Raw genomic sequence first — 15,000 nt, forward strand, 5'->3', positions numbered from 1 at the left:
CGGGATTAGCCAGTGGCGGCTCCGCGCATGCGCGATTCACTTGCAGTCTGGACGCGGAGGGGTTAACATCTCCTGCTCTGACTGTGAGTGCTTTGGGATGGGGGAGGGGCCCACGGCAGCATCCACTGCTCTTTGAGAAGAATAAGAACAATACCTGCTTTCACGTCAGAGTCTCCAAAAGTCTCCAGTAACATCAGAAAAAGTCGCTAGATTTGTCGCAAGTCACTGTTTTGTAAAAGAGTCGCAAGAGGGGTCTGAAAAGTCGCTAAATATAGTGACAAAGTCGCTAAGTTGGCAACACTGTGTGCCGATCATCTTGGTAGTTTTATATGCGGCAGTTGAACCTTTTTGGCATCATGCGCCACTAAGCAATTGTTATAGGACTGAAAGCGGCCCTGCTGCCAATGCTGTATCCAGTTCTCTTAATACATCTATTAAATGAAATAAAATAAAATGAAATAAAAAGCATTCACATTAAAATTTCACCCTCCCTAAATGGATAGTGCCTAAAAATGTGGCGCTAAAGCTCACTGAGTCAATAGAGCGCAGGACTAAAATCAGTTCAAAGGTGTTGAACTGATTAGTCAGATAATAAGCAATTGAAAGCAAAAATAAGCTGAAACTGACATCTGTTGAAAGGCTCCTGCCTGTTGGGAAGGTAAGAGGTTGACCTTGTTGGTGCTTCTAAGTAACACACTCACTTTGTCAGACCTGTCCGGTGACAGGAGGATCTGAATGACGAAGAACGGACACTGTAAAAGGCTGAAATGATTGTTCTGAAATCTCAGTTTTTGTCTCTGTCCATGCATGTGCTGTGTCAAAGGATTCTCTGATATCAGATTTGCGTTGTAATTAAACTTCAATATTCAAGTATGAAAGACTGAGGATCATTGAGTTTATGTTATTATTCATCAAAATGAAGATTGATGAGGGTTTTTTTTTAACATCAGTAATTATATAGAACTTAATATAATTTGATTGATTGGTGCAAAGTACAAACACCATGGCGTCCCTACAACACAGTCAGTAGCTGTCCAAACAGATATGGAGCCCACTGTGACAGAATGTGGCTCATGTGTCAGGGAGCAAAAACATGCTTATGTGTTTGTGTTGTGTTGTGTTAGTTACCGTGACAGGCTCTCCCCCTGTGGGCTCGTAGTAAACCTCTCCTGGGCTGAGAGGTGCTGTCTCTGTGGCCGTGGGAGGCTCTGATGGCTTGTTCAGCTACATGCACAGAAACCACATCAACACAGGGAAGACAACAAAACAGAAAACAATACAATATAATACAGCTGAGAAGAGACAAGCTCAAACAATGCATTAAAATAAGATAACAGAGCTGTAGATCCGAGTCTGAAGTAGAGACCTTGTAGCCTTGGAAAGAAAAAAATAACATTGGTCCAATTAAAAATATGTCACTGAATTCATGAGCAATTTAAAGCACCCTTGCTCATTAGTGTTATCACTACAGCCTTACTTGGTATGGTTTGAGCAGTGGCTAATGTTAGCAAACTTTAACAAGCTGTGAAACATGAAATTAATAGGTGAGTTCACAGATTTAAAAAAAAAACAAGGGAAACTTTTTTATTCAGTATTTTTACCAGTTATAATAATCAGGTCTGTTTGTTCTAGAGAGGAAAAGACCCCTGCGGATTATTCGTCTACCAGTAAAAACCTCCTGAACGATGAACACTGAAGGACTTCTAACTGGGAGAAGTTTCCGCTGGTTGCAATCTGCAATCCTCACTGCTAGACACCACTAAATCCCCTGAAATAATAAACACTGTTCCTTTAAGAAAATGATGGAAATGATCCTGTAATTACCACTTGTGGCCACATGAGGTGAGGGAAAGATCGTGGTCTGGTTTGATACAGTAAAAGACCACAGTGACTTGAGACACAATAAGTTTATTAACATTTTCTAACCTTAACTAAATTGCTTAACCAGTAACAAATACTTAGAATAGTATATGTAAGGAATGATGCCAGATGAGGTGTCCATTATCACTGTTTAACGGCCTCTGTGATGGCCGTTAAAAAATTATAATGGACATGTCAAAGGCCATTATCCTGCTTAAACCATGGTCACTTATTGAAGAAATAAAAAGTAAGAATATTTCTTCATATTTTCATGTTTTTTGCAGACAAAATCTAGAGTTTTTCACAAGTCATATCTTGTGACCTTGTGGTTTACCTAATACCTGGCTGGAACAATCACTGCCACCCCGTAAGGTTCTTATGCAATGGAAATGTTATTCACTACTCCAGTAAATAGGATGAACCTTAACTATGACCTAGCAATGGGAGATATTCAAGTTCGTCCAGCTCATGGAACTCTTTGACCCAGCTATTAGCCAGAAAGCTAACGTCATCCTAGCAAGATTCAAGGTCAATAACACTGCATACAACTGACAAACAGTAAATAATAAACAACAAGACTAGCTGGATATTCAGCCATGTCATTGTCCCCTAATCAAATCAAGATTTTCATGAACAAAAGATACATCATGTATAATGTTACTGTCGGCTGCAGCCTGAAGTAGCGAGGTGAATAGCGGACAGGATGTGCATTGCTTAAGTTCAGAGGGGCAGTCTAGTACCTGTTGCTTGTTGCAGCCTTCCTACAGTGTCCAGAGGCATTGACTCTCAGTGTGTTAAATTAATTGCAAACAGATTACAGATACTGATACTGTTGTAGCCAGCACATTCATTCAGAACAATGAAGAGACAGTTCTACCGGAACTACTTAGTACATGTCCATTATCAGTTTTTAACGGACACCCTGCAGCCAACCAGAATTAAGTATTTACCCAGACCATGGTACAGAAAATGTTATACTGTGTGCAACACTAAACACTGTATCAAATTCAAGGGATTATTTGTAAATATATATAGCTTTGAAAGAGAAATTTGCAAGTACAAGAGGCTTGATTTGGACTCAGAAATAGCCTGGTAGAGGTAATGCTTGATTTTAATCATGTTCCACAGATGGTGCTCTCCAAGACACCGTGCAGATCTCTAATAAACTTTCACTGTTGAACCCTGTGAACCCCATCTTAGCTGGGCATTAACAGGCATTTAGACATCTTTTATACATCTAATCAACATAAAATTGCAGAGTTTTAGTCTCATTACATAATGTGTTACGAGCACAACAAAATGTGATCGAATGATGGAATAAAATGGTGAGGAGGAGGAGGAGGAGGAAAGAAGGGCTCTAATGGAGCTCTTTACCAACCAAGCTAATTATTTCGACACACATAAGCCAACTCAGATCTCCAATCAATAGCCATTAGCCCCATTATGACTGTCCAAATGGACTGCGGCTGTGTATTTGTGTGTGTGTGTGTGTGTGTGTGTGTGTGTGTGTGTGTAATATAATCGTGATGACAATAAAGATTGATTTGAATTCGTGTCGACCACTCACCATCTCTGTTGAGCTGCCGGCCTTCACAGGGGGAGGGGGCTTGTGCTTGGGGGGGCCCCTGATGGAGAAGAGACAAAGATAATGCGGTACCGATCGCTGCTCCGTTAAGACAACTGATTTCTTTTGTACCAAACAAAGTCGGATTGCTAAGAGTAACAGATATGGAAAGTATGGAGCTCTAAAGACATTGTGTTGTAATTCAATCCAGATTCTATTAATGACTATTTAAATGCAAAATTACAATGAAAAGATATTTAATTACGGTGGTGAGTCCTGTGTGGTTTAAAGGTTTTTGCACTTGAAGACAGAAGCAGGGATTGATTTATAGATATGTATTTGTACTGGCAGAGACATCTGTAGTGAGAGCATATAATGGAGAACACTTTTCTTTGCCCTCAGTGACACAGCACTGCTTGAAGTGGAGACCTAAACAATATAAGGCACTTCTCGCTTCATATCAGCCCAGGGATTCTTAAAAGCCTCATTAGTATTTTGGCCACTAGGGGCAGAAATACATCATGAAAAGCTACATAGATACTGAGTCTCAGTCTCGGCAGGTTTATAACTTGTTATTGTGGCTTCCTTATTATTATTACCAATTTACAGCTCAGTCACCACAAGTGTTGGCATTGTACATCTCTACAAACCATGAATACGTTACAATACACATTTCATACATATCATATCACATTGTATCGTATCGCATAATATCTCATCGTATGATATCGTATCGTATTGTATCGTATTGCACTGTATCATATATCATATCAAAGTTTCTAAAGTAATGTAGTATACCAGTTGACAATAGCCCATTTTACAATGCTTCTTCGTGGCAGGAATTTCACGCTGTTATGCTGTCTTGCCGTTCTGTATTAAAGGTACAATCATAGAATGGGGGGCATCAGAATGATGTCTGTATAAATGGGACATGGCACGACGTGATCATGGATGTTTTGACGATGTGCTCTGTATGCGACCCACTGAAGGTGATCTAAAAAGTAGCTGGAATTCAGTTAGTGACTAACTCCAAGAAGAAGAGCAGCCAAAACATGTACACAAACTGGGAAAACAATGAGGTCCGGGAGCTCCTTAAGATCTGCTGCCTTATAACAGAGATGGTACATGGTTGTTATTGTCATGTTATGCCATTGTTACTGTTTGTAAACCGCTGCTGACGCGTATGTTATGTCACACTAGAATGCATGAAACAGCTGTCTGCAGAGAGTGAGAGTAGTTCAGACCAAAACCTACCATAAAGGATTATATATACTGTATATGTTCCAAGCCTGACCTTTGCAATCATCATTTTGGGTAATTGTTGTGATTTCCATCTTAAGTGCAACACACACTGCCGCCGGCGCGACGCTGTGGCCGTCAAGGGCCGCCCCCCAACACACACTGGCAGCGGCGCGCAGCGGCGCGCAGCGGCACCGTCAACATGTATTTCCCACCCCAGCCCGCTAGGTGGCTGTACCTACACTAGTTGCCAACGGTTGCCAACTGCTAGTAACAGAGGAAGAAGAGGAAAAACTTAGAGGCAACAACAACTTGAATTTCATGGGTGAGTTTCTTATCAAAGTTGTCAAATTTGAAACAACCAGAGTTGATCCTACGAGATGAGACGTACATAAAAGGCTTTTCTTGCAGCGCCGCCATGAGCGCCGGCTGCGCTGGAAATAGAGCAGTGGGCTGAAGCAGAGCGGCGTGGCGCGTCGGCCGGCGCCAGTGTGGGTTGGTTCATAGAATATAATGGAGGCAGGCGTTTTGACGCGCGGCGTACAGCGGCGGTGGTTTACTCTATCATTGAATTGGCCACACATTAGAGCATCAGCAACTTGTCTGCAACATTCAGTAAGTGTGAATCAAATTAACCTCTGTGACTTGGCAACAATGACTGTTAATTTGTTAATTCACTGTATACCCTGTTGTTCCACAGGAAGTCTCAGTTTGGAAACTCGCCTCCTAGACTGGAATTAAAACTTGGAACATTTGATAAATTCTACTTTGCAGCTGTAGCCCAGGGGAGGAATTGCAGGGGGTGAGCATTTAAAAACAGAATAAAAATAGAACAGAAAAGACTTTGTTGCCTACTTTTTGCATGCAAAAGGCAAAACTTTGTCTTTGGTTTTGCATGTGCAAAATCTGCTTACAGAAAGGGTACATTAAAACACATCATATCACATCCAGACAGGACACACTCAAAATGCATTTACTTAAAAGCACAATATAGAATGAAAGCTACATTAAACGGAGCAGCAGTTAGGACTGAATCAAGGTTCAATAAATAGATTTTAAGTGCTGTATGCTGACATAGCAAGCTGGCATCAGAAAGTGGCTGTCCTTTCTGAGTAAGACATTTCATGGCAACAGGGACAAATGATTTCCCATAGATGTGCACAGGAGACTCTGCACCTTTGCCCTGAGGACAATAGCTGAAAGTGGTGATTGAAAGGTCCCATATTATACTCATTTTAAGGTTCATACTTGTATTTTGGGGTTCTACCAGAACAAGCTGAAATTCTTTAATGTTCAAAAAACACCTTATTTTTCTTAAACTGTCTGCCTGAATATATGTGTATTCACCCTGTGTGAAACGCATGTTTCTTTAAGCCCCCCTCCCAAAAACAGCCCAGTCTTCCCTGACTGGTCAGTATTTGCATGTCTTTCACATCTGTGCATTCAGCATCTCTGCACCGTAATTGCAAACAGGGTAATGACTGTAACACTGTGTCTCAAATCGCGCACTTCTGTACTTACACTTAATATGTTGAGTGCATAAGCGCGTTCACACTGAGAAGTATGGAAAAATACAGGAACTATGGACACTTCTCGCCCTCAATGGTCGCCATCTTGGCTACATAGCGGAACCGGAGGGACCACGTTTCAAACTGGAAATAGCGGCCAAGGACTGTGCGACTGTGAAGGTCGCTGCATTGTACAAATATATGTGTTTTTTGCACTAAGCACCACTATACTGTTGTCTGGTATAAGCCGGTAGTATGTTTATTGGGATAATTTAGCAGTCTGTAATGATTTGGTGCCGCGAACAATAACACGAACGCTAATGCTAGTTTGCTAACTAGCAAATTTGCAGTCGTCATTTCCGGTGAGTGCACAACGGCTGTGTTTGGTTTGAGACAACACTACCCTGTCGAAATTTACGCACTTAGTATACTACAAGGAAGTATACTAATGGAATTATTTGATTTGAGACACACTTCCCGTGTCTAGATGCGATGCAGTACAGCTTGCTAGCTAGGCTAGCTTGTTTTACAAAGTGGAGAAGGTGGTATGAGCTACAACAATCAGGGATAGTAGTATTGTTGGGACTGAATAATAAGGAGACGGCAGTTACATTCTCTAGTGTACTACAATTGGCAATTACTATCAAAGTCCCGTGCTACATTTTTTGCTGTCAGTTGTAGCAGTTGGTTGAGAGTAGCAAGTTCAGAGTATGTTAGAGCTGAACAGGGTTAACGTTAATCATTTGGCATACAGTAATGGTGTTCCCCTAAAGTAGTACTTGTTTACAGGATGTAACAGAGTTCAATATTTACGGATTCAGTGTGAACAGATGCAACAAAATTGATGTAAAGCAATGCAGCGTGATTGCTGTCAGGACACTAACGGCTCTTTCTATCTTTATAGACAGTTTCACTGAAATTGCATTGCTACTGTAGACAACAGCTTGGGTCCGTGTTTACTCCCTGTCAGCTGATGTCATTCACATACACTGCAGTTCATCAGTTAATTGGTCTACCTTTCTCAAACAACAAAAGTATTGCTAAGAATCTTGGTATCTATGACTATTGACCACCATGTTAATAATTTTGTGCAGTCCTGTCTCCTTCAGCTAAGAAATATCTCTATAGTCAGATGTATGTTGTTTTCTATGGATGTTTAACTGTTAATTCACACTCATTCACATTCATTTTCTATTGTCTAGATTACTGTAATTCTCCCCACACGTGCCTCAGTCAAGATGCTCTGCAGCTGACAGGCTATTAACTAGAACTAGCTGTCAGTCACACATTACACCTGTTCTTGCATCCCTCCACTGGCTTCTTGTAAAATTCAGAATAAACTACAAGATCCTGTTGATTATAAAGCAGGCACTGCACAACCTTGCCCCCAATTACATTTATGATCTCCTTCATCCTTATTCTATTTCTCGACAACTCTGATCTTTAAATCTCAGCCTTTTATCCACCCCCCGCTCCAAATGCGAAACAAAAGGTGATCGTGCATTTGCTGTTTTAGCCTCAACCCTCTGGAACAATCCTCCCCAATCAGATTAGCTAAATCTTTGGACTGTTTTAAGCATCTACTAAAATCCAACTTTGTAGACAAGCCTGTCCATAGAGCTTCTTCATGTGTTAAGCTTTTGTTTGTGTTATAATTTATTTTTACTCACTTTACTCATTGATTTATAACTTTAGTGTGTGTGTGTGCGTGTGTGTGTGTGTAGCACTTTGTAACTGTGTATTTGATGAAGTGCACTTAAAATGTAACACATTCTGATGGGAAATACAAAGGAACCCATTGAGAATGTGTATGTTTCAAGTTTGAATGGTCTATATATTTGGTTGTGACATCACAACTTCACAGACATCCTGACGGCTCACTTAAAGGCACAGTTTCTGATTGTTGACTGTGTGCATTTTTCTGTGGACTGAGAGTTTTGATATTTTACAGTATAGCACCTATACCTGCTTTATATTGAAAAAGACATAGAAATCTGATTTTTTTTTTTTTTTTTTTTTTTACAATATGGGACCTTTAAGGAATCGCTGTGGATACCTTTGATTTTACCATCAAGCATTTGGACTGCTTTGCCCTGGTGATACGACATTGGGGTTTGTTAGCAGCCTGTAATCATACTCCCCAGTTTAACTTCTTAAGACAGCTTTGTCTCAATTTTGACACTTTTGCCATTTTGGGAGCTAAGTCTTGAGGTTGCCTCGTGCAAAAACGTAAGGTCAGGATTTGTTACCAAGCTACTTCTGCAGGGTTCCCTCGTGACATGTGATAAGTTTTAATGAGCCTCAGTTCCAGAAGGGGAGATTAATTTTTCTCAGGAGGTTAAATAAACAATCAAGTAGATTCAGGGATGCTAATGAAGACTTACTCTGCATCCTCGTGGCGCTTGCGAATGAAGAAGATGATGCCTATGATGATGCCGATGAAGGCAAGGGCGCCAAGGATACCACCGACGACGGCACCTGTTGATGGGCCTGGGGTGATTGTTCTCTTCTCTTCTGGTGAGGGAGAAGCAAAACAGAGAGAAATGTATTAAAGATTAATTTATATTTGATGCGACTGCTTCTGGCACTTCGTTGCTGCTACCTTGAATATCTCTGTGTGTTTTGCTGCTGAAGTCTGTGTAAAATAACGTAGCATGTTTCATTCAGCACCATCAACTGTAGCTGAGCAAAATATGGGATAGAAACAAAATGGCCAATAGTTTGGTTTTAATGCAATGTGAGTAAAATGAGCCATCATAAGGTGAGAGGAAAAGCAATGTGAACGCAGGTAAGAAGCACAATCACATGAGCATAAAGAATTCAATATGAGATCTTGTAAAATGAAAGCAGCTCAAAGCTCTGTTGTGCTGCGCGAACACTCATGAATGCCATAAATCTTTGCAATGCAGCTTCACGTCAGCAGAGTCTCACGCTGACCTCAACATCTCCCTTCAATTAAGAGCCTATTTATGATTTCCGGAGGGCTGCTAGGCATCTAAATTGACTGTAAAAGCCTCTCATTACTGTAGTGCTTTTATTTGAGAAAAGAAAAAAAAAACAAGCCGACAGCTGCTGCACAAAACAACCACCGTGATGCTTCTGCACAATCATCGACTATAACAGGGATTTTGGCAGAAACAACAAAGGGAGGGTTGAATTATATTCACAGGTTGTTTGGTCCTTTTTTTTTTCATGAAATCATATTTCATCACCGCCGCTGAAGTAAAAGCACTCCGCTGCGTTTGATACAGAGATGATAAAAGGATAATTACCCCCACGATTTGCACTCATTTAGCCTTACTACATACATCTAGTGGATTGTTGTATGTTTATTTACCTAAAATGAAGCCAATTTGTGCTGTTGCTACAAGAAAAACTGTCCTGCAATTGCTGTACATACAGGAGTTTGAGTCCCCTCTTAAATTATAGCTTGTGAAAGACATCAAAATGTAATTGAATGCATTTAAAAACACATTTGCATCAATCAAGAAAACACTTTTGTGTTCATTGTTGCACCAAGAGATTTTTTTCAGCCACCAAAAGTGATATCATCCTCATCCTTTACTGCCTGTTCTCAGGATGAAGAACCATAGCTTGCAGGAAACAGAGGAAGACACATGTGGATGCAAAATTAAAGGTTCAAGTTGCACCAAATCAATTTTCCCAACAAAGAAATTGACCTGTGAACAGTGAAATTTGGACTGTTTCCAGTCTTTCAAATGCCGCAGAAGTTTTAGACACAGATAAATAAATTAAAAATAATAACTATATGCATAGCTAGATACTACAAGGGATACGTGATAAAACATAGGCAAGTGGAAGAATTGCTGAAAATATGTGTTTGATCACCGAGTTGTGGCTGCTTTTCCTCCTTCTCACCAGTAGGTGGCATTCTGTTCCATGCTAGCACAGTCTTCAAGGAGAGAAAGAATCAATTACAGGTAGGTAGGTAGGTAGATAGATAGATAGATAGATAGATAGATGAGAGAAGAGAGGATGAGGGAAGGAGAAAAAGCAAAGGAGAGTGGGAAAGAAGGGGAGGGAGGCGAGGAAGTAAGGATGGATCCAAGGTGGAGAAACAACAGAGGAAATACACAATGAAAGATTGGCAAGACAGATGGAGGGAGGAGGGAGAAAGACAGCGGATGACACCGGCCTTTCCTCACAGCTGGAGATGCTCAAACACAAACACAGACAGAAGCATGTGAACTCAGGCAATCCCTTCCTCTCTCCATGTGTGCAAACATGTTTGTGTGTGTGTGTGTGTGTGTTGGAAGCTCATTTGATGTGTGCCATGGCGATTTACACTGGCGATGTTTGCCATTGATATTTGTGGTCGATAACAAACCGCCTTTTCGATAAACAATGAGATGTGATGCTGTAGGAGAAACGCCACACAGGCGACATGGGGTGAGGAAGAAAGGTGGGATTTGCTGCAGAACCAGAAACCTGACTGGTCATAAAGAGTTGAATGCACACCAGAAGAGTAGAAAGAGAAGAGATGATGGGTTGTCTGAAGGTATAGTAGATGCAAAACTGGTGTTAATAGTCTGCCAGAGTACAGACTCACCTTTCTTACTAATAGGCAGGATGCCATAATCCTCGTTAAACAAACCTTTTCTTCTCACTGCAGGCATTATGAGAAGGTTGAATTAAGGCAGAAAAACCCTGACTTTTAATTAAAAATCCCATTACATGACCAGTTTTTCTATGTTTTTGTTTAATTTTTGACACCCTTATATGTCTCCACACCACCAGGAAGCCTTAAAAATATAGAATTCAAAGGGCAGCGCATGCCAGACGGTATATGTGGAAATTAAATTAGTATGGAAGTTCATAAATACCACAAACTTTTGAATGAGCACCAAACAAACCCAAGCTGTTATCACTCTGCAAGCCAAGATTTCTGCACACAGTGCACCGGGTCAGGGTATGAGAGTAGAATACACTTTGAGAGCACGATGATTTTGTAAATGCTCAGTTTGCAATCTGCTTTCAGGATTTTGTTTGTTTGTTTTGAGAGATTTAAAGGGCTTGAAAGGGTTCTTGCCAACAGGTTTCAGAAGGAAAAAGATCATGGATTGCACTGGGATGTAGCCTGATGGTACTTAAAAGGCGAGGTTTAACAGGATGATGCCTCACAAGTCAAATCCAATAGAGTTTACTCTGCTCTTGGTTGGAGTTAATGTGCAAGGGATTCAAAATCTGCCAAAATGTGTGCACATCTTAGACCAGTGGCTCTCAACCTTTTTCATGTTATGGACCCCTAAACTGATACACATCAGGTCAAAGACTCCTATTTGATAAGATTAAGCTTCAGAGACCTCTGCCTGAAAAGATTTTGGTTGTTGGATATGACTAAAGCCCAGTTCACATTACACGATTTTCACCACAATTTTGACGTCGCAGAGGATCTTGAGAGCCACCTTGGGTTGGAGATGAGTCGGCAGATAGTCTGCCACGAGGAGTCCTCATGTGAGCAAGCCTACGAGCAAGTCGCCCCCTCGTCTGTGACTGGGACTGGATATCTGGCATGCTAGAAAACTGGAGAAGTGTGACACGACTGACAAAGAGCATCAGCCAATGAGAGGCGGGATACGTCCCACGTCAGCACGCAGGAGGACGGAAGAAATGTGAGGAGGACAAGCCGCAGGGTTGCCAGGTCCACTTATTACCCGCGACTTTGGGCTTGTTTCTAAAGTGGAGTTACTTATTTGGGCTTGCTCTCTAAATGTCACCTTTCTCTCTATATATATTCTGAGGCTTTGTTGGCGAGGGCTCGGTGGAGAAATCTTGTGGTGTGCACACAGGTCGTAACGCAGTTGGCGCAACTCCAGCTGACAGAAACACATGTCGCCAGGTATGAACACTCAAAAGATTACAATAGTTTCCGCGACACAAAATCAGGGTGAAAATCGTGTAATGTGAACTAGGTTTTAGCCCAGAATTTTATAGTTGTCAACTCAGGTGAGGAGATAACTGTGGAGGAAGTGAAACCTACTATCAGAATAGTCACTCCTATGACTCATTTATATTTGGTTCACTTCTACAGTGAATTAGATAGTGAAAATTAACTGTTTTAATAAACCCATTTCCTTGGGACCCACTGGAACTCCCTCGAGGACCCCTGGTTGAGAACTACTGACTGTAGTCCTATTTGCACAGGACTAGAATTACCTGGGAACATTAGCTCCCAGATATGATGTGCAGTCATTTCTAACTTTCTAACTGTACGCAGCACCACCAGCGGTGACGTACAGTGTTAACTTTCTTTTTCTTTTAAAAGTGGGTTAAATAAACAGAACCAGTTCTGCCACACATTGTCATGTTTTCCATCTCATCATCATTCAAGAGATTGCTGATTGATTTGAGCCTGCTGTTTCTGTGAAAAGATCTCCATGCTGCGTAGCGAGATGAGCCTCCTGCACCAAAAATACTGTCCAAATTTTCACTGATAATTGCCAACGCAGCCTCCACAATTCTCTCAACCGGGACAGAGGCAGAAAAGAGGCACAAGAAAACAGAAAACCTAAATACAAACCAAAATAACTGAAATTCCAGTTTGCATGGGACTAAAATATGACCTCTGTGTTTGGCAAAATATGGTAGGTAATTTGCAGTGAATGTTATACTTAACAAATGATGGACATAACAGATTAAAAGAACTAAGATCAAAGATGACCTCCACCATTATTACAAATTAACGGCGGGCCCCCTGGAAATACCAGTCCTGTGCGCATATGGCTTTAGACGACAGTGAGCAAGGGAAGCGAGGGTGCTCTCATATATAGTTACACCATTCTTCTTGCTTACTTAGCACACTAATGACGCCCATGAGTCTCAAAACTGTTTCCATGCATATAAATCTGTTAAATAAACACTGTAAAACCTTAACTTGCTGACTAATTAACTGCTTAGATTTGTTGTATTTCCTTAGAGGCTTTGTTGTTTATTAATTTCCATACAAAAACTATCATTTCAGGTGAGAAGCATCAGTGAAATGTTGTGACCCAATATCACAGACGCAGCACAGTATCCCTAGGAGTATTGGGCAATTCTGCAACAATACCAGTGTTCCTTGTAAATGCAGGAAGTAGTGTGTAGTGTAAAGTAAGGGTGTGGATGTTGGCGTGGTGCCTGGAGACCTGCAGTTAATGCTTATCTGTTTATAACTATAATCACAATCTTAACCAAACTTTAACTGAGTGTTTCAGTTGGCTAACCTTAACCACAGCGTAAACATAAAAGCCCCTTTTACACTGCCAGATTTTTCGAGAATGTTGGGCCATTTTGCCGCCAAGCTGCAAGCGTTTCAACACACAGAGCCGGATTGGCGAGTTGATCCGAGGTGCCCAGTTTTCTGCCTCGTAGGGTAATCATATTGGTGGAACCCTATTAGTTTAAACAGACTGAGGTGGCCTTCCGCAACGGGAGGAACTGTTGATGACTTGTGGGAGTAGCTGTTGATGACGCCGCACGTGTGAGCCACTGGCGGTGGATAAACAGGAAACAGCTGATAGCAGGAATTAGCCAGCAGCTAGTAGCAAGAGGGAAATGCAAACCTGACAGACACTGTAAAGATGAGCAACTGGGGAGACAAAGAATTGCACCCCCACCTAGTCCTCGCAAACGAAGAGGCCATTAACCGTCAGATGACGGGGACGGTGAAGGACGGGCCGACTTACGTGAGAATCGCCGAAGGACTGACCAGCCGTGGCTTCCCTCCCACATCACTGTTTACGTCACACGCTAAGCTACACATTTTGTTACTTGCTCATGCCCCCCATTGCCCCAAAAAAGGCACATTCTGTATAAACAAAAACAGGTAGGCAGCATTTTGCTGCACTCCCCGATTTTGTTTTTATACTGCCAATGCTGAAAGAAGACTGATTGGGCTTTCCTGCAAATTTGCACAATTCCTGTTTAAAAAGGGCTATTATTTATTTGCCATAACCACAGTCTTTTCCAAACCTTAGTAACACCGTAGTTAGAAAAAAAGGTAGAATTGGGTGTAAAACAAACAAAAAAATGACGCCATTGAATATAACCTGGGGTTGTGCAGAATTGTCCAATGTGGTTATTCTTGTTTGATTTAGCTGATGAAATTTCACACTTTTTTCAACTTTTGCCAACGTTTTGACAATTAACTTAAAAGGACAGTTCACCCCCAAATCAGAATCCTGCACTGGGTCGGGTACCCGTGGTAAAACAGCTGATTTGCGGGTGGTTTTTAAAAAAAATGTTTTTCCCGGGTTCGGATCTGGGTGGAAAAAATAACATGCGGGTCGGATCGCGGGTTTTAGATAAACACATCAGTCATTAGTTCGGTAAACTACAGATAACTATCTTGGTCATTATTTACTCTCTGAGGATCGCCTCTGCTATTTCGCAACAGTCAGTGGTTCAGCTGTTTACACACGTTTCACCATCTAATAACACAATTTGTGATTGGACGACAGAATCAACATGGCTGCCACCGTCTAACAAGCGCCGCTTCCAAAACAGTAAATAATTATTTAGGTATTTGAGAAATAAGTGGATAAAATGTACAACTATCACTTTATAATGTTTCTGAAGTGTTTCCCTGATGGATTACTTCTCTCCTCGATGGATTCTAAAAACGCGTGACGGCTCATAACTGCTGAACGTTGCTCTGGACAGAAAGTAAGTCTATTATTAACGTTATACATGTAAAGTTCCATTACACAGATTAAAAGTTTAAAAGCATTAAACGTAACAAACGAGTGCTTTTACACTCGTATGGGAGAAGAACACAGAGGGTTGATGATGGAGCTGAAGTCAGGTTTTTATTGTGAGAGCTGCTTCATT

At 41.2% G+C, this 15,000-nt stretch overlaps 1 protein-coding gene across 3 annotated transcripts in view; it reads right to left on the reverse strand.

Annotated features, from left to right (window-relative positions):
* Nucleotides 1–15,000, reverse strand: part of pvrl2l (PVR cell adhesion molecule related 2 like) — a 445,969-nt gene that overhangs the window by 6,621 nt on the left and 424,348 nt on the right. For 2 of the 3 annotated variants that reach the window (XM_033637391.2, XM_033637393.2), the window contains exons 7-9: nt 8,556–8,685; nt 3,428–3,485; nt 1,129–1,224 (exon numbers count right to left, since the gene is read on the reverse strand). In XM_033637391.2, coding sequence (XP_033493282.1) covers nt 1,129–1,224; nt 3,428–3,485; nt 8,556–8,685 — 284 coding nt within the window. The remainder of the gene's footprint in view (nt 1–1,128; nt 1,225–3,427; nt 3,486–8,555; nt 8,686–15,000) is intronic. The other variant, XM_033637392.2, reaches the window with a different exon arrangement.

Source organism: Epinephelus lanceolatus, chromosome 16 (assembly GCF_041903045.1).
Source record: "Epinephelus lanceolatus isolate andai-2023 chromosome 16, ASM4190304v1, whole genome shotgun sequence".
NCBI lineage: Eukaryota > Metazoa > Chordata > Actinopteri > Perciformes > Serranidae > Epinephelus > Epinephelus lanceolatus.